At 64.4% G+C, this 18,176-nt stretch overlaps 2 protein-coding genes across 2 annotated transcripts in view; both read right to left on the bottom strand.

Annotated features, from left to right (window-relative positions):
- Nucleotides 1–4,817: 4,817 nt before the first annotated feature.
- LOC118610671 (protein cordon-bleu-like) lies at nucleotides 4,818–13,539 on the bottom strand. Its single transcript, XM_036230214.1, has 6 exons — nucleotides 13,485–13,539; nucleotides 12,885–13,170; nucleotides 10,586–10,683; nucleotides 8,200–10,029; nucleotides 6,311–7,146; nucleotides 4,818–5,998 (listed from the first exon to the last, which is right to left on the bottom strand). Exons 1-6 carry the CDS (start codon nucleotides 13,537–13,539, stop codon nucleotides 5,981–5,983), a joined length of 3,123 nt encoding a protein of 1,040 aa, XP_036086107.1. The 3' UTR covers nucleotides 4,818–5,980.
- A 623-nt stretch (nucleotides 13,540–14,162) lies between these two features.
- The window catches only part of LOC107512373 (protein cordon-bleu), an 87,796-nt gene continuing 83,782 nt past the window's right edge, over nucleotides 14,163–18,176 (bottom strand). Inside the window, exons 11-12 of the mRNA XM_036230510.1 lie at nucleotides 15,399–15,696; nucleotides 14,163–15,140 (exon numbers count right to left, since the gene is read on the bottom strand). Of these exons, the coding sequence (XP_036086403.1) occupies nucleotides 15,122–15,140; nucleotides 15,399–15,696 (317 nt within the window). The 3' untranslated portion in view covers nucleotides 14,163–15,121. The remainder of the gene's footprint in view (nucleotides 15,141–15,398; nucleotides 15,697–18,176) is intronic.

Here is an 18,176-nt window from a genome sequence, read left to right as displayed (position 1 = left end):
CTCGACCCACATAAGGGACACACCTGGAGCACCTGGCTCAGGTGACCAAGGGCGACTGTGCCACTGGACCCACAGTTCACTGCTACATAAGGCCACTCTACTAAGACTGGGAGACATAGTAGCTCTACCTAATACACAGAAACAAACACAGGGGGCAGTCAAAATGTGGAGACAAAGAAACACGCCCTACAGGAAAAAACAGAACAAAGCACCAGAAAAAAAAAAATGGAGACGAGCAATCTACCAGATGCAGAGTTCAAAACATTGATGAGAAAGATGCTCAGTGAACTTAGGGGAGGAGTGGATGGACTCGACAAGAACTTAAAGAGATCGAACTCATAAAAATAGAGATAGAAAAGTTTGTAAAAAAGAACAAGTCAGAAATGAAGAATATAATAACTTAAATGAAGAATACATTAGTAGGAATCAATAGTAGCTTAGACAAAACAGAGGTTTGAATCAGTGATTTAGAATATAAGCAGCCATTCCGAACAGCGACAAGAAAAAAGAATCAAAAAAAAAAAATGAGAGTAGTGTAAGGGGCCTCTGGGACAGCATCGAGTGAGCCAACATTCATATCATAGGGATACCAGAAGGAGAAGAGAGAGCGAGAGCAAGGCATAGAAAACCTAATAGAAGAAATAATGACAGAAAACTTCCCTGACCTGGTGAAGGAAATAGACACACAAACCCAGGAAGCGCAGAGAGCCCCACGCAAGACGAACCCAAAGAGGCCCCCACCGAGGCACGTCATCATTAAAACGACAAAGTTTAAATCCAAAGAGAGAGTCTTAAACGCGGCAAGAGGAGAGCATCTAGCTCCCTACAAGGAGGACTCTCGTAAGACTGCCAGCTGATTTCTCAACAGAAACTTTGCAGGCCAGAGGCATTGACATGAATCATTCAAGATGATGAAAAGCCAGGACCTACAACCACGATTGCCACCAAGCACGGCTGTCATTTAGAATTGAAGGACAGATACAGATCTCCCCAGACAAGAAAAAGCTAATGGAATTCATCACCACCAAGCCAGTATTACAGGAAACGTTGGAGGGACTTCTTCAAGAAGAAGAAAAAAAAGATAAAAAAATTGAATAATGAAACGGCTTCGCGTAATGCCTTCGAGGCCCATTCGTGCTGTCCCAAATGGCAGGATTTTCTTTTTCTTTTTTTGTGGCTGAAGAATATTCCGTTGCACGCGTGTGCCGCAGTCTCTTTACCCACTCGTCCATCCCTGGACACTTAGGTGTCCACGCCTCGGCCATCGAGAACGACGCTGCAGAGACCATGGCGGCTTCGCCTCCTTCAGGTGACTATGTGGAAGAGGGCCCGCTGGGTCGCACGGCAGCTCCGCGTTTGACCGTGTGAGGCCCCTCCACCTGCTTCCCGCGCGGCTGCACCTGCTGACACTCTCGCCGGCGCCTCCCGACTCTCCACGTCCTCGCCAACGCGTCTCTCTTGCCGACGACGGCCGCTCCGACAGGCGCGAGGTGGCGTCTCATCGTGGTTCTGACCACGCGTCCCCGATGGCAGGTGATGTCGAGCACCTTTTCATGCACCTGTTGACAGTTCGTATGTCTTCTTCAGGAAAATGTCTAGTCAAGTGTTTTGCCCATTTTTAAATTGGATTTTCCTTTTTGACTATTGAGCTGTATGAGTTCTTCATGTATTTTGGATAGTAACCCAATTTTGGTTTCTCGTTTTTAAAGAAATGTGTGTCCACCGCATTCGGAAGGTAAAGAACAAACCTCCGTTTCACATACGTGCGCGTGAGGCCTGAGGTGTGAGCATGCCGTCCCACAGATGTGGCTGGCCGCTCGGAACTGAAAAGCTCACCACAGAGTTTGCATTATGCGTTTTACAATAAGGCATAAAACAGTTCTTTTAGGAGATAAGCTTTTGATTTTAAAACGAAGTGAACGCTGCTTAGAGCTTCACCGTTTATAAAAACGAGCCGCTCAGTAGCTGTGTTGCCGTGACCAGAAGCCCTGTGCCGGCCCCTGTCACAGCGTGGGTGGCGCCGCGCCCGCTGGGGCCAGGCCTCTCCCGCGAGGCGGGGCCGGACCCGGTCACTTAATGCCCGGTCGGTGTGTCCTGAGGACTCGGTGTTCACGGCATCAGCGCTCATGTGCAGCGGAGTGCAGCCCCCCGGCTGCCTGCCCCCCGAAGCCCTGCGACCAGCCGGTCCCCGCGACCGCGGGGTGAAGTACGGCTCTGCGTGGGGGCACGTCGGGCGGTCGCCAGCAGCTGCGGTCTGTCGCGGGTGCGTCTCGAGCCACCTGGACGTGGTCGAGGCCAAGGGGAGGCCGTGCTTAGAGGTCCGGGGTGAGGCCCGGGGCCCGCGTGCGCTTGTCCCGGAGGCCGGTGTCCGCGGGGAGTGCCGCTGGGCCACCCAGCACCGCGTGCAGACATGCCCGCCAAGCCCACGCGCTTCCAAACTGTCGCAGGGGAGTCACGCCGTCGCAGAGGAAAGCCGCCGAGGAATTCCTGACGGACATGCCGTTTTTAAAGGAGATAGTTTTAACAATCACCTGGAATCCGTGCTCCCTCGTCTGGGACCTGCCGGAAGTTGGGGCACAGTGCACAGGCATCAGGGCGACTGAGCGGGAGTTAAAACTCAGGACGCCTGCCCGGCCCGCAGTGGCTACGCGGTGTCGGTTTCTGCCTGTCTGTAGGGGGCGCTGGTTCCTAGACTCTCCGAGACGCCTCCCCGCATCCCAACCGGGGCACAAACTGGGTCTGCTGCCAGGGAAGGCCGGGGCGGGCCGGGGCGGGGTGGGGAGCGGGGGCTGGTGACGAGGGCCCTTTCTCGGGGAGAAGGAGGAGGAAGGTGAGTCGGGGCCTCTTGCTCAGCTGGGTGAGGGGTCTTGTGGGGGAAAATCCGTGACTCCCACGCCTCCCCCGCCACGCGCCTTCCGGGCTCTTTGGCTCCCTTCCAGCGTGGTTTTGTGGACAGCCGCCTCCAGGTCAGTAACTATGTTAGGGACCCTGCTCCCCACTCTTGAACAGGATAAGCCTTTAAGGCATGGGCTGACTTCGAAATAGCAAAGGCACAAAACGCTCACTCGCGATTTTATCTTCGGAGCCCGGAGTGCGGCTGCGTGCTCAGCGGCTGCTGTGAACTAGGCACCCCCAGGTGTGGCGGAGGTCTGCCCGCGAGCCCTCAGCCCCGTTTCCCAGTGGGGTCTGCGGGGGGGCGGAGGGGCGGCCACCTTCCAGGTGGGGCGTGTGCTATCGCGGGCTCTCAGAAACACCTGGGTCACGGGGTTCTACTCCGGGCGCAGGCCTCCCCAGCCCTCCTCCTGGACCGAACCGAGAACAGGAGGGTCCCGGCCACAGGAAGAGCACCGGGCACCACGCGAGGGAACCTCGGGCCCAGCCCCTGCTCCTCTGTCCCTCGTGCCTTCACAGACGCAGAGTCCGGTCACCGAGAGAGACAAACTAACGCCAACGCTCCACGGCCACGGGGCTCGGTGCTCAGGTAGCAGGGAGTGGCCGAGCCATGGCCCAGCGACGCGGCTTCCGTTTTGCTGTAGGACAAGCTTCCTCATCCGCAAAGTGAGGACAGAGTCGCCCTCCCCACTCAGCTCGTAGACACGCTGAAGATGTCATGGGGACCAGGGGCGTGGGAGCTGGGAGGCGTGACCCCGACCCGGGCAGGCTGCAAGCCACACGCACTGACGGGCCGTTTTTGAATGATCAGGTTACCACCCGCTCAGTAAAGAAAGTTGGTCGACGCGAGGGAATGTGCAGAAAATAAGCCCCGGCTCGGGCACGCGGCCGCGGCCGCCCAGGAGCCCGCCATCAGGCGCCCCGCGTGGGCGGGGATGCTCCAGAGGGCGTTGACAGGAGTCGGCCGGGGAGCGGGCCCCCCACGGAGTCCCCCTGGGCCCCACGCTGGCCTGCCGCCCCGGGGCGTGGAGCAGAGGGTGGTGCCGGCACTGGGCGGGCCCCCTGGGCCTGCTCACCCGGCCCCGGCGGGGCCGCCTGGGTCGCCGCGTCTGCTGACCTTGCTCCCATCGGTGAGGGAAGCCCGGCAGGTGTTGCGGGCGGGTCTCACCACTGGGCCGTCTTCCTACAGCTGCCTCTCGACGGGCAGCAGGTGGGTGTGCGGCTTCTCCCTCGCCCCTCGCTGGGGCCAGAACCCCCACTGTGGGATGCCCCTTCCCTGGGCGGACCCGCGGAGCCTGGAGCCCCTGCAGGCCACCCCCAGAGCCCAGTCCCCACGCTGCCTCCCGCTGAGGCTCCTGCGTGAGCCCACCTGCACCCGGCCAGGGCGGGGATGCTCCCGGGACACGGCCCCTGTCCCGTGGGCCTCCGCGTCGCTCGCGGGGCTGCCCAGGAGAGCGAGAGGGATGAGGTCGCCCATGGGAACACGCGTTCCTGGCTGGACGCCGGTGTGACACCCGGTCGCAGCACGGGGCTGCGGCTATGAACCTGAGCGAGATCGGGCTCTACAGTTCCAGGGGCAAAGCCCCCCGTCCCTGACCCAGACCCGCCGACCCCAGGCCCACAGACGCCGCGTGTGGGGCGCCTGCCTCAGGGGGTCGGGGGGCGGACACCCAGGCGCTTCCCCCTGCACATCAAGAGCGCTGTGTGCCACAGTCCCCTCAGACAGGAGAGTCCCTCCTGGGCTTCATCGTCACCCAGGGGCCATGAGGGCAGAGCCAGCTGTGGGGTTCGCCGCACGAGGGTGAGCCCGGCCCACCCCCAGCAGCCGTAAACATTTGCCAGCAGAGTCGACAAGCGCGCCTTCCTGTTCTGGGGACAGGCCCCCCCCAAGCAGTGGCCCGGAGTCACGCAATTCACACCACGTCTACAATGTCATCGTCTTTTATTTGTGGCACAAAGGCAGCTAGTAGGGACCGCGTGGCCGGGCCGCGGGCGGAGCGCCCCTGCTGCGTGGGCCGTGGGCGGCGTTCCCCGGGCAACGGCGAGCCGGGCTGCCGACCGCGTCCTGCGACGCTCCCCCGGCCGGCGGTCTGCGCCGCACCCTGACCGAGGTTTTGTTTCAGGGGCTCCTCTTCATTTCCAGTAGTTTCCTAAAGAACTTTTGTTTTTGTCCATATGACGATACGTTTTGGGGAGAAAAATCAGCCGTAGGTCCACTTCGTTATTACGAACCCTGGTGACCGAGCGCCGTGTGCCACGAGAGGACAGCCACGTGGTACCGGGGGGGGGGGGGAGCAGATGGTGGGCAACCGTGTCAAGACCTCATGTTACTTTTTTCCTGAACTCATGAGACCTTAGCACAATTCTGGGTCCATCTTGGCGTCCCCGCTCCTGGCCCGAGCAGCAATTCTGAGGGGTCGCCGGGCTCCGCACACAGCCCCCCGGGGAAGGTCTGCTCTGCCTCACAGCCCTGGGGACGGCCCTCCAGGTGGGCACTGCCCGTCCACTCTGCTCCGACCTCAGCCCTCAGGACCCAGACGCCTGCCCCATGGCGCGTGTGGCTGATGTTTGTGGTGGCCACCGCTGAGTTTTAAAACCTTGGCTGGTCAGGTTGGGGTCCGCCACCGACCGTGAGGTTTTCGCCCCACACCCACAAGGACTCCCCAAGGTCACCTTCGAAGCAGGTCCCGCCGCCTTTGCCTAGGACCCAAACATGCGGCATTGTGCGTCCATCGATGTGCACAGTCACCCCCAGAACTGGAAAGGTTTGAAACGACAGGATGTTTTTAACCACAGACGCGCAGTGTAGGTTGCAAAGGTCCGGCATCGGGTCCAGGCGGGTCCACTTTGCCGTCGCCGTGACTAAGTGTCGCGTTGGGCTCTAGGCTCCACATCCCCCGCCGACCGGCCAGCAGGAGTCATCAATTGGCAACTTCAGACGCTCAGAGGTGGACGCAGGTCCTTGGCACACGGGCCACGCAGCAGGGGCCATGAGGGCAGAGCCAGCTGTGGGGGGGCTGGGCACTGGACAAGAACACACGCCGAGTCCCGGCGGGAGGTTCCGCCACGGCCTGAGCTCAGTGACCACTCAGACGAGCAGGGGCACCTGCGGGGAGACAGAGCCCGTGACTCAGGGATCGGTGGAAAGCCAAGGCCAGACGTCCACGAGCTGCGTCCCTGTCCCAACATGCCGAGGCTTTACGCTGGTCCCAGGCGGCTCACAGCGCCGGGGAGAAGACGCAGGAGCACAGAGGCGCTCGCGAGCCTTGCCGCTGCACTCGGAGAGGAGGCAGAGGCGCTCGCGAGCCTTGCCGCTGCACTCGGAGAGGAGGCAGGGCCCTCGGGCGTGCACCACGCCTGCAGGACCCCGCCGCCCGCCTGTCCGCCCCCCGCCTGCCCGCCCCCCCCCCCCACGCACCTTTCTCAGCCTGGCGGCCCCGGGGCCCGAGCGGATGGCGTCCATCAAGGCCTGCCTGGCGTCCACCAGGTTGCTGAGGGGGTCCGAGCTGGAGCTGGCCGTCGTCCGGGGTGCAGGGGGGGCTGGGGCGGCCGGGGGCCGCTGACTGCTGGGGCCTTCCCGCCCGGGGGCTTCCGGCCCCAGCGCAGACGCGGCCGTCACGGCGTCACGGAGGCCCTGCAGCTCCTGAGAGGCAGAGGACGCCACCTGGCAGAGGCGCGGGTGAGTGACAGCGTCTGGGGGGCCCTTTCCCGGGGGAGGGCGTGGCACGGCGGTGCCCCCGCTCGCCGCCCCCGACCCCCCAGCTCCGGCGACCGGCGGCGCCGTGCCTGAGACCCCGTCCTGCTGGAGCAGCCTCAGATCAGCCGGAGACGCACAGGGCAGCGTGACCAACCGCTGGCGAACACCCGCGCCCCAGGCCTGCGTGTACCCGTCACGCTGCTCCCGGGCCCGGCCGTGGGAGCCGGGGACGCCCTCCTGTCCCTGAGCGCAAGTCCGCGTGGGCCGGGGCTCGGTCACCTCCGGCACGACCTGAGCCCTGCAGCCACGCTGGGCGCCCGGGCATCCGGGCAGTGCTCGGGGCTGGGCGGGCGTGGGCAGGGAGGGGGCTTGCGGGTGCCCGCGGGTACCCACGCCGCCCCCCCCCCCCCCGGGGCCCCTGGGCCTTCCCGTCCTACCTTGCGCAGGCTGCAGGCTCCGCGGTGACCGCGGATGGACGCCAACAGGGCCGAGTGCTCGCTCTCCGCCTCTGCGGGGCACGGCTGCCGGGGCCCTCCCTCCGGGCCGTGCCCTGCGGTCTGCAGCACAGACGGACAGTGTCAGCCGCGTCACTCGGGAGACAGGACAGCCACCTGCAAGGCCCGGCTGAGGACCGCGGGCCGCGCGCCCAGCCCCCGCCGTCAGGCGGCGGGGGTCACAGCTTCTGCCGTGACCTCACGCTACGGGGTGACACCGGGTCGTGGCCTCGTGTCCTGTCCCTTCTGCTCCTGGACCTGGCTTCCCAGAGTGGACAGGAGCTGTTAAGTGTCGCGGACCTGGGTGGCCCCGTCCAGCTGGGAGGGTGACCCCGAGCCAGGGCGCTGGGCCTGACCGCGCCTCAGTCTCCTCAAGCGCACGGCGGAGGACAGAGCCCGGCACCGCGGGGGGCTCGCCCGACCCCAGGCGTCCGCCTCGGCGGCCATCCTGGCCTCACACCTCCCCTCTGAGTGCGGAGGGACAGTTTGGGGTGCTGCAGCGATGAAATGACGTATTCGGGACGTGTTACGGGCCTAGGTGGGGGAGGGGTGCCCGAAAACAGCCTGTCGTTCTCGAAGAACGTCCGGCCCGAGGGGCCTGGCCTGACCGTCCACTCCTCCCTCCGCGCCCGAGGACCAGCCACGGAGGACGCACCCCGGCCGGGCGCTCCGCGGGCACTTGCTGGTGACGAACTCCCCGGGGACAGTCGGGGCGCCAGGCTCAGAGCGCAGGCCCACCCCCACCAGCTCTGACCTCGGCGGCTCCCCCGACACTCGGAGCAGCGGCACGGAAACCGCGCGCGCCCCGCTCCGCGCCCTCGCCCCCCAGCACGCCACGCCCCAGTGCCCGCAGGGGCCGACGGGAGTGGGGTGCCCGCCCTCGCCCCCCAGCACGCCACGCCCCAGTGCCCGCAGGGGCCGACGGGCGTGGGGTGCCCGCCCTCGCCCCCCAGCACGCCACGCCCCCAGTGCCCGCAGGGGCCGACGGGAGTGGGGTGCCCGCCCTCGCCCCCCAGCACGCCACGCCCCCAGTGCCCGCAGGGGCGGACGGGAGTGGGGTGCCCGCCCTCGCCCCCCAGCACGCCACGCCCCCAGTGCCCGCAGGGGCCGACGGGCGTGGGGTCCCGCCCCCGCCCCCGCGGGCGCCGCCGGTCACCTTGCGCAGGCCGTGCCCGCCTCCCGCGGAGTGGATGGCCGCCATCAGGGCGCTGTGCAGGGAGGTGTCCTGGGGCGCTGGCCGCTGCACCACAGGCCTGAACTTCTTCTTGGGCCCAAAGACGCTGGGCGCACCGTCGGCGTCGCCCGCGTCCGTGCAGAGCTCGCTGGGCTCTGGCTTCCATTCCGGGACAGCGTGGCTGCTCGTGCCGGACCCCGCGGGACAGCGGGGCGGCTGGCTGGGGGCGGGGACCCGGCCGGGGCCGCCTGCCGGGGCTCCGGCCTCCCCCGAGCCGTCCGGCGCGCGCTCGGGGTGGGGTGCCGGGCCGGCCCTGCGGTTGCGGGGGCTTCGATTTCCACCGAGAGCGGAGCTCTGTCCAGCGGAAACGGGGTCCCTCTGGGACGCTGTGGCCAGCAGGACGCCGGCACTTCGGTGGACGCCAGCGGCACCGTCTGCAGCCGGCGGCGGTCCGTGAGGGCTGCCGAGCGGCCCCGGGGGACGGGCCCCCTCCGCCGACTGCCCCCCGCAGGTGTGGGCGGGGAGGCCGCACGGCGGCTGGGCCTCCTGCTCGCGTCCACGTGGCCCTGGGCACGGGCCGGGGGCGGCTCCATCTCCTGCGGCGGGCGGCGCTTTGCCCGCACAGGCCTGCCCGGCTGGGTCGTGTCTCCTGGCCACCTCTGCGTGCGCTTTAGGAGGCCCGATCCGCTTGGCGATGGCGGAGGCCACGTACTGGCTGGACGTCCTTCTCTGAGGCTTGAGAAACGGGACCTGCGTGGCGTTGGCTGCTGTGGGCGGCCGGCGCTCCCCATCCCCCAGATGTCTGCCCGCTCCTTGGTGGGCGGGCCGCGGCTGGGGCGATGCTGGGGCTTTGGGGCCCGGGGAGGCGGGCTCGGGGGCGGGCTCAGGGGCGGGCTCTGCTCCGAGCCTGCTGTTTGGGCTCCGCGGCGCTGCTGGTGGGGTCCGGTTGGGGGCGGGCTGGCCGGGCGGCTTCTCCCCTGAGCCGCTCCTCCAGAATCCTCTGGTTTTCTCCTTGGGTTGGGATTCTTTCTCAAGAGCGGACGCCGGCAGGGCTATGGTCCAGCTTCCAGGCGCGTGGGGGCTCACCAGGTTCCCCAGCTCGTCGATCTTGATGGCGCCCGTCGACAGAGACGCCCCCCTGTCGTAACACCTCATCTCGGACTTTGGGGGGACAATTTTGTAGGTCGTGAGGCCGTATTTCAGCCCGAAGCTGCCTCCGGGGGTGTGGCCTTGTGGGCACCGTGACGGGGGCGCCGAGACGCCCAGCTTGTCGCCGCCTGCCGTCCCCGACCCCGACCCCGTCCCCGGCAGAGAGGCCGCCCTCCCCGCGTGGGGGGCCGGGCCGTGCTCCTCGTCCGTGTCCCCTGCTTTCCGTCCTCGCGTGTGACACTCTGCAGCGGAAGTCCCCGCGGGCTCCACCTCGACGGGGCTCCGAGCTGACGTGACCGCTTTGCCCGCGTCCTGGGGTGCAGCGGGGGGGCCCGGCGGCTCCCCGCTCTTGCACCGCGGCTGCTGGCCGGGCCCGGCCGGGGCGGGCGACTCGCGGGCCGGCCGGCTGGCGGCGCCCGCTCTGTCGGAGGACCCGGCATTGTTGTTGCTGTTGGGGAATGATGCCGGCTCCACAGGGTCCTCCGAGACGTCCCCGATGAACGTCACCGGGATTGCGTCCGCGTCACCGTCGGGGACAGTGGCCTCCCGCGCGCAGGGACTGGACGCGCCGTCGACGGAGCTGCTCAGGGAGCCGGCGTCCGACTCGCAGCTGTCCTCCGTCTCTGCGGACAAGCACACACGCGCGTCCCCGTTAGCGCCAGCGGCCGGCCGGCCACCCTCCCGCCGCCCTCGGCACTCAGCAGAGGGGCAGCTGGCTGGGCCCACGACGTCCCCAGACGAGGGACTGAGGCCGCAGAACGGCCAGTGCCCCCCGCTTAAAAACAGAAGCCCACGCCCGAGCCCCCCGGAGCCCCCGCCTCAGCACGGGACCCCAGGGGTTTGAGTTCGACCTTCATCTTGCCACAGTTCGCCAGAAGCACCACAAGACATGGACAGCCCGCTTCCTGGAGGCGGCCGGCTGGGTCTCGAGAACCTCGGAGCCAGCCCTCGAGGAAGCGGGGTCCCCTGGGCAGAGCCCGCGGACTCAGTGTGGCTGCCTCAGACCTTTCCGCCCCGTCCGCCACATCTCCCGAGGACTGACCCCCGCAGAGTGACTCAGACCCCCCTCACACTAAACTGCTTCCTTCTGCTCTCGTTATACAAAGTGTGCTCAGAAAAAGTAGCCTTCAGCGTCCCCTGCACACGGCAGGACGTCAGACTGCAGGGGGTCGGGCTCACCTTCCAGGTCTTCGTCAAGTTCGGCCAGGGTCCGCTGGAACTCGCCGGCAATGCGCAGGTCTCCGCCATCGCTGGAGGCCACGACAGCTTTTTCTGTTCTAGGGGGGACCAAAGAAAAAGTAAGAGCATTCGTTTCTCCTTCCGCTCACTTAACGTATTTCTTTCTAGAAATATCTGAGGAAGGTTCGGCTCATCTTCAGATTCGTGCCGCTCCATACTCACTGGACCTGTTGCCCGAGACACAGGTGGTGCGTGCGCGTGCGTGTGTGTGCACGTGGGTGTGGCGTGCGCTGCCCGTGTGTAAGGGGCTGGGGACCCAGGGGACCCGCCCCGCCTGCCCCGCAGTCCGGAGTCTGAGCGCTCGTGCCCAGCGCCAGCTGCTGCACACGGCCGAGCGGGCCTGCGGCGGTGCCGAGCTCACCTGCACCCGGCCTGTCCCTCAGGACGGCAGGTAACGAGGGATCAGGCCATCTGGATGCAAGCTTGCAAACACACCTGGTCGCCTCACCCCTGTCCCCGAGGAGCCCAGAGCTGGCGAGAAGCGGCAGTCAGTCCCCTGTGAGCGCGAAGCGACCGTGCACAGACGCCCCTCTCCTGGGCCCCGCCCCCCGCGCACCCCCCCCCCCCCCCCCCCGCCTGACGTGCGCGCCTCGTGGGCAGTTTGTTCTGGCTGCAGGCCAGGAAGAGGAAGGACAAACGCGGCACAGACCTCGGGACACCGGGCCGTACCCGAGGCTTGGTGTCGCCGGCGGGGCCTCCTCGCGTGCGGCTGCGGCCGCAGAGCACGCAATGACGTCCCGGCCACTGCTGCGTCTCACGCGAGGACAAAGGACGGCGCCGGCGAGCCTCAGACCAGAGTCTGTCGGGGCGGCGGGACTGCCTGGCGGGCTGCTCCCTGGGGTGGGGGGAGGCGGCGGGGCGCATTCCCCAGTTCCCGAGGGGTGCGGCCGCTGCCTCACCGCTCACCCGCGAGAGCGAGGGGCAGCTGGGTGGGGTTAGTACCCGGACAACGGGGGCTCTTGTGGTCCTTGCTGTTGTTTTATATGAGAAAGAAACCAAGGGCGTGGCCCGAGGACAGCCCGGGCTAGCCCAGGGCGTCGCTTTCCTATTGGATGGAGCTAGAAGAGTTTATGAAACGACTTAGTCCCTGGCAGAGCCGTGGGCGTGGAAAAGAGGCGGAGAGGAAGGCGGGCTCCCTCGCAGGCAGCAAGTTAACCGTGCTGAAGACGACCAAAGCGACCCGCAAGGTTTCAGAACAATGACCCGATAAATGAAAGGCGAGAAGCCTGGGCAGGCGCAGAGCCGATGACAGCCGCGCTGTTTAACTCCCTCGGGCCGCCGCCCACGAAGCCTCGGGCCTCCAGACAGCGGTGACCAACGGGCATAGGACGCGAGCAGCACGCGCCCCGAAACCTTCCCGCAGTCACGCTCACAAAGATGAAAGGAAGGAGCTGAGGCAGATTTCAATTGAATGCCTTTTTGAATCTGCTTTCTATTTAATTTTATGCTTTATTTAGCCCAAATTACTTTCACCTTCTCTACCCCTTTCAGGCCAAATTTGGAGCTCGAGTTACACCTGAAGCACACCTTGCTTCCAGCCAGCCACTTGGCAAGTGCCCAGCAGCCTGACGGGGCCGGTGCCAAGCGTCCTGAGGAGTTTCGGTCTTTGGGGCCTTAAACGTTATTTAAATGCTCCTTTGTAAAAGTAGTTACAAAGTTTCCGGGTTTTAGAAGGTGTTAAATGTGTCCACGTGTTCCTGTGGGCACCGAGTTCCTCTGATTACAAAGTTCCAGGGTTCTGGGTGGTATAAAATGTTTCTACATGCTTCTGGGTCACAGTTCCTGTGGCTACAGAGTCCTCGGTCGGTGCGATCAGGTGCAAAGCCGGGACCGAGACTTGTCCTGGACCCCGTGCCAGTGACCTGTGTGATCTCAGTCCCGTAAAATGACGCGAAACGATAAACCCTGCAGGTACCAGCTTCTCACTTCCGCCCAGTGCTCGCTGGCACATGGGGCTGAGAAGGAACTTTAGGGCTTGCCAGGTGGAGGGGCGAGGGCGGCCGCCACGTGCCCCTCCGTTGCCGGAGCGCTTCCGAGCCGAGTTCTTCCCGGCGGCGCTGGGTGTGGGAGCGACTCTGGGAGCTGATGTCCCTCTTGCGGGGCGGAGACGGAGTGGGGGCCGTAGCCTTACTTTGCGGGGAAGCAATGCGATTGGATCCAATCAAGGACGCGATAGAAAATAAAGCATTTTCAGATCAATGCACACGAGACGCATCCCAGTCACTGCCAAGCATCCGGCCTTGCCCTTTTCGGAAGACGGGTGTTCGTTCCTGAGGCTGCCCGAATCTCGGCTCGAAGAGCCTCGGTCAGAGCCCGGCCGGGGCCGCTGCCCATGATGACAGGCGCCTGTACCCCAGCTGCACAGACGGGAGCTGGGGGCGCGGCCGCCGGGCCGCGCAGGTGCGAAGGGCGCCTTCGGCCCAGCGGCAGCTCCGGGGGGAGGGAGGTGGACAGCGCCTGTCTTCCGCCTGGCAGTGTGGCACCCCGGGCCATGCCAGACGAAGGTGGCCACGGGATTCGGTGGCCTGCAGGGCGCAGAGAAAGGAGAAACACCCAACCCGGAGCTCAGACCCTCACAAGCGTGGGTCTCCTCAGGTCCCGGAGGGTCTGGCGCACCGCGGGCTGGGGACCGCGGCCGGCCGCGCGGCGTGTGCGGAGCGCAGTCCGCTCACAGGGGCAGGGGCGGCCTCCCTGCACACCGCTGCGTGCGCATCCGTGACCGCGTGCGTGTGACAGCGTGGAAGGCAGAGGACGCGGGACGGCCCCTCCCGATGCTTCGGGGCGTCGCTCAGCAAACGCCGGAGGTGGCGGGTTCCAGAGCTGACCCCCACCACGCTACTCAAATTCAGCGGCACCCCAGAGGCGAGGGCGGAGAAGCGCGCCCGGCCCCCCATGTGGACGAAGTGTCTGCCCCCATCTCGTCCCGGCCATGGCCACAGACGACACGGACTAGCGTCTTCGGACAGAAATCAGCAAGGTTTTACATCAGGAGGTGACCCCAGCAAAGCAAGCGGTGACTCAGGCGGGCGTCCCCAGGCAGAGCCACAGATGTCTGCTTAGTTTCAGAGGTGGAGCTGGGTGTGCGCGCACATTCTTCATTCCGACGGACAGGGCAGGGCCGGACGTTACCACGGAAAGTAACTTTTCTTCATGTTAAACGAACTAAGGAAAAAAATGCCACAGTTCTTCTCTGCTCGCACAGATGCGAAGAGATGAGCCAGGCTCAGCTAAACGCGTCTGCCGTGGGGCGGAGAAGGCACCTTCTACGTCCCGCCTGACGGCGCGTGGACTTGTCCTTGGAGTCGTCCTCAAGCCTGAAGCGCTATACGTTAAAATCATCAGAGTGTAGCAAATAGCGGAATGCTCTCGATAAACCATCAGGTAAAAAAAAAAAAATCGAAATCAAATAGTATCAACGCTATAACTACATCAACCTGATGGAAATTTGTGTGTTCATATATGTTCAAAGTTGGAAGGAAACATGAAAAATGCAAAAGCATTCATTTGTTTTCGCGACTGGCTTATGAAATGCTTTTTATTATTCTACTTTATTTCCATGAATGTTTTTATAGCATTGTGCGACTGGTTTTTAAAATGGTCTAAAAGGTGAAAACGGTTGATGGTCTACACAGAATTGACCTGCTTTCTTATAGAAGAACGAAGAAAAGAATTACGGCAACACGGTACTTACTGGGCAGGAACGGATAAACACACCAGTCCCATGGGAAGCGCACTAGAAACGGACCTAAACGGAGACTCGGATACGGCCGGAGGGGAACCAGGAGCCGGTGGGAAAAAACAGACTTCTTCTTCACACCGCACCCCAAAATAAACCCCGGGGAGACGAGAAACTCGAAGGCGAGAAGGCAACACTACACTCTTACAAGACATTCAGGTAAACTTCAGTCTTTTAAGGCATGAGAAGGGTCTCTTAAATATGCAAAGGTCATAAATACTCAGGAGAAAAAGGATGAATTCAACAACATTAGAAAACAATTTTTATACGACAACAACAGCAAAAGTTCGAGCCACAGTCTTAAAGACTGCGTGTAAATAACTGACATGAGAGAAATGAACATTAAAAAATAAAAATGAACATCGCAACTTTTAAGAAAGGTCAAAGTCTGCGAAGGGGAGGCGGCTCACGGAGAAGGGAAACCAAACAGCTGATCGCGAACGACGAGACGCTCGTCCTTACGAATCAGGGAACCGAAAGTCAAAGCCACCCGCAGGACTGGCGAAGCTTAAGCCGCCTACGACCCCCGCGTGCTGGCGTCGATGCGGGGGGCAGGGCAGGCTGTCACGGACCCGCGGGATGTGCCGTCCAGGCAGCCACTCTGGAGAGCGACCTGTCGGTACTCCAGCAAGTCGAGGATGAGTTTTTCTTAAGTCTAATAATTCCCCTTCTTGAAAACGACACATGTGTAAAGAGAGATGTGTGCGCAGCTTGCTCGCTGTGCCTAGGGGTGGGTGGCCTCAGCCGCCGAAGCGCCTACTAGTTAAAATAATGAAACAGTCAATAAACGCACTGGTGACTCTCCTCGGCACAGATAAGTCTCAGAAACGGCATGCCGAGTCAGAACGCATGCGACGTGCGTGCAGGGTGCCGCCCAGGAAAGGGGCGAGCGCCCGTCACGGGGACAGACCCCCATCGGGAGGGGCGGCCTCCAACGAGCGTTTGTCTGGCCGCCGTGGCACACGCCCTCTGTCCCCCGCAGCGCGGCCCCCCGCCCCGAGCCGAGCCGTGACTCACCTCCCAGGCCCGTTCGCAGAGCTGTCCCTCTCCCACGACGGGCTCCTTCGGGGGCCCCGCTCCGGGGTTGCAGCCCGGTCCTGGTCGCTGCAGCCGTCCTGGTCCATGGCCCACCTGCCTCTGGATTTCGTGCTGTCGTGCTGGGAGTCCAGGGAGACGGTGTCCGAAGGGGACGTCACCACGCCTGAGTCCTCCGTCGTGTCCTCTGACGCATAGCAGCTGCCCACGGACACGGTCTCCTCGGCCTCCGGGGTGCCGTCTGAGCAGCAGGGACCGCTGGGGCTCAGCGGCAGGTTCACTGGACGGGACACGGCAAAGACAGGTCAGCCGCCACCGGGGCCTGCGCACGCCCGCGCCCGCGGGGACCTGGAGCCGGGGCACTGGGGTCACCCACGCCCGCGCCACCCATCCGCCCAAGCCCGCGGGGACCCGGAGCCGGGGCGCTGGGGTCCAGACATTCAGGCGCGACGGCCTCCTCCAGAAGCGCTTCGACTTTGCGGAGGGGTCAGGGGGCGGGGGGGGGGGGTGACGTGGGCACAGGTGTGGCCGAGAGCCACGTTTCCCCTCCCGAGCCAGCATGTTCTGCGCTGGCCTTTTGAATTCCGACCCTGGCCGTGGCCGTGGGCAACATGGTTAAAGACGCCGGCCGCGCCTGCTGGCCCTGGGTCAGCGCGGGTGTTTAAAAGCGAGTTCTTTTAAGAAGTGGGGGTTTTAGAGATATGCACAGACTTAGTCATATACAATACTCCTTGGGAGCTTGTGACAAATGTGCCACGGGAACAGCTGAAATTTGGTCGACAACATTAACGATGCTGCTCGCTGGCTCTCCCTGCACGTTTACGTGAGACACAGTAAGTTCCGGTCGAAATAAGAGGTGACCTGGGGAGAGAATCTGCGAGTGTCACTGAGGAGAACCAGAACGGAGCCCTGGGCCGAGGCCGCGGGGCCCCGGGCTCGAAGCGACTCACTGTGGCGGCAGGACCGAGGGGCAGAGCGGCCCCTCCTCGCCCAGGCCCCCGCTCCTTCCCAAGCTAACGCCGACGATGCGGACAGGGGCCGCTCGGGGCACCCAGCGAGCCCTCTGGGAACGTGGGAAGTGCGAGCGGAGTGAGGCTGCGATTTCCTTTCTCACTGAGCATCTCGGGTTTGAGCTGCCTGCGTGGAGGACGAGCCTCCTCCCGAGGCCGGGCCGGAAGGGTGTGCAGGCCAGAGCTGTTTACTTATCTTTTAATCTGATGTAGAAATAGATTTCAACCTCTGAGGCCCCTCGAGACGTGTGTGATCTAAAGAAGCGCTGCTTATGGGCGTCCGGGACACGCGGTCTGCGTGTTGTACTGTGGTTTTGTGTACCGCGCTGAAAAATCGTTTTCTCGATAAACGAATAAATGCCTGAGATTAATCCATGGCATCAGCTTGTCGCGTGGCCCGTTCGCCGCCGTCACGGTGACCAGGCGGCGGCCCAGCGACTCGGGGTGAACGAGACCCCAGCAGCACCAGGGAGAAACCCGCTGGGTGCTGGTTCACGCGGGATCCCGAACGACGAACCAGACGAGAGGACAGGAATTGTGAAAAGCAGGCATTTCGCACAAGCGCTCACGAGGGCAGGACAGCGGACAGAGGGGACTGTGTGCGGAGGCACAAACGCACAAGGCAGTGTGTCCGAGGCCGAGGGCGCCGGCAACGGGCCCTTTCTCCCCGCGCCCGGCCCGGCTTCTGCGGCGAGGCTCCTGGGCTCCTGACTGGACGGCAAGTGCGAGACGAGACCCCGCCCGCGAGCTGGCACAGCCCAGCGACTCTGACAGCATCGGGGCCGACGAGTGGTCACACCTGGGACAGCTACGCCGCCCCCCGCCCCCCCCCCGGGGCCTCGGCCTGGGCGGTCCTTCCACAGGACCAGCCCCGCCCGCCGGCTCCGCTGTCCACAGCGGCCGGGTGGCCGAGCAGACCCCAGCGTCCCCCCCCTTCAGTCATCCTCACTGGACAAGTAGGTCGATTAAGAGAACACCGTTCTTCCGCGTGGCGCGGCGGCGTGCGGAGGCTCAGGTCACAGGCACCTGCGCCCGGCGAGCGGATCAGCCGTGGCTGCCCGGGCGGGTGTCCAGGCCCCCTGGCTCGGTGTCGCCCCGGGGGGGTGGGGCGCGCGGCCCGCGGGACGGCGGCGAGGCCCGGACGTGACACCAGGCTGCGGCGCAGTGGCCCTGGCAAGCACCCCCGGCTCGGCGTGTGCCAGGAACGGAAGCGCCCGTGGCTGGACCTGGGGACGCAGCCCCCGGGGACTCACAGCGGACGGGGGGACAGACCCGCACACAGAGGCGACAGCGCCACGGCCCACGGCCCTGCCCGCCCTGGCGCGCGAGCGCGGGCAGCGTGTGGTGGCCGGTCGGGGGCGGGCGACGGCACGCGGCAGGTGCCCGGTGAGCGCGGCAGGTGCCAGGTGAGCACTCGGTCCGGCTGGCCCCCCGCCGGCCCCCGAGCAGACCTCAGGACCCCCTGCGTCCAGGACGCGTCCCGGCACGGCCCCCGGGAAGCTCGGAGCGCCCCCGCGGAGGAGGCGGCTCCAAGGCCGCCCTGCCCCGCCACTCGGTGCTGACAGCGAGGACGCGATTGCTCTTCATCCCTCAGAAGCTTTGAGGCAAAAAAGGAAAAAGAAAAAAGGAAGAAAAAGTCGAGAGTCACTGCTCTATGTTAAGCCACCGCAAGCCCTGAGTCGGCGAGGTGTGAGGCGTCGGTATTCGGCAGGCACGTGGCAACGCGCCCCAGACGGGCCGGGAGCCGCCC

Source organism: Rousettus aegyptiacus, unplaced genomic scaffold (assembly GCF_014176215.1).
Source record: "Rousettus aegyptiacus isolate mRouAeg1 unplaced genomic scaffold, mRouAeg1.p scaffold_m13_p_13, whole genome shotgun sequence".
Classification (NCBI taxonomy): Eukaryota; Metazoa; Chordata; class Mammalia; order Chiroptera; family Pteropodidae; genus Rousettus; species Rousettus aegyptiacus.
The sequence above is the reverse complement of the archived record's forward strand: the minus strand, read 5'-3'. Positions and strand labels throughout refer to the sequence as shown.

Excerpts from the sequence above, each read along its gene's own strand:
- LOC118610671 (XM_036230214.1), bottom strand. The coding sequence starts at position 13,539 with ATGGGGGGCCGGGCGCGCTTCTCCGCCCTCGCCTCTGGGGTGCCGCTG. Across the intron at positions 10,030-10,585 it reads ACTTGACGAAGACCTGGAAG|AGACGGAGGACAGCTGCGAG; the intron begins GTGAGCCCGACC and ends GCTTGTCCGCAG. Across the intron at positions 7,147-8,199 it reads GGGCGGGGGCGGGACCCCAC|ACCGCAGGGCACGGCCCGGA; the intron begins GCCCGTCGGCCC and ends TCTGTGCTGCAG.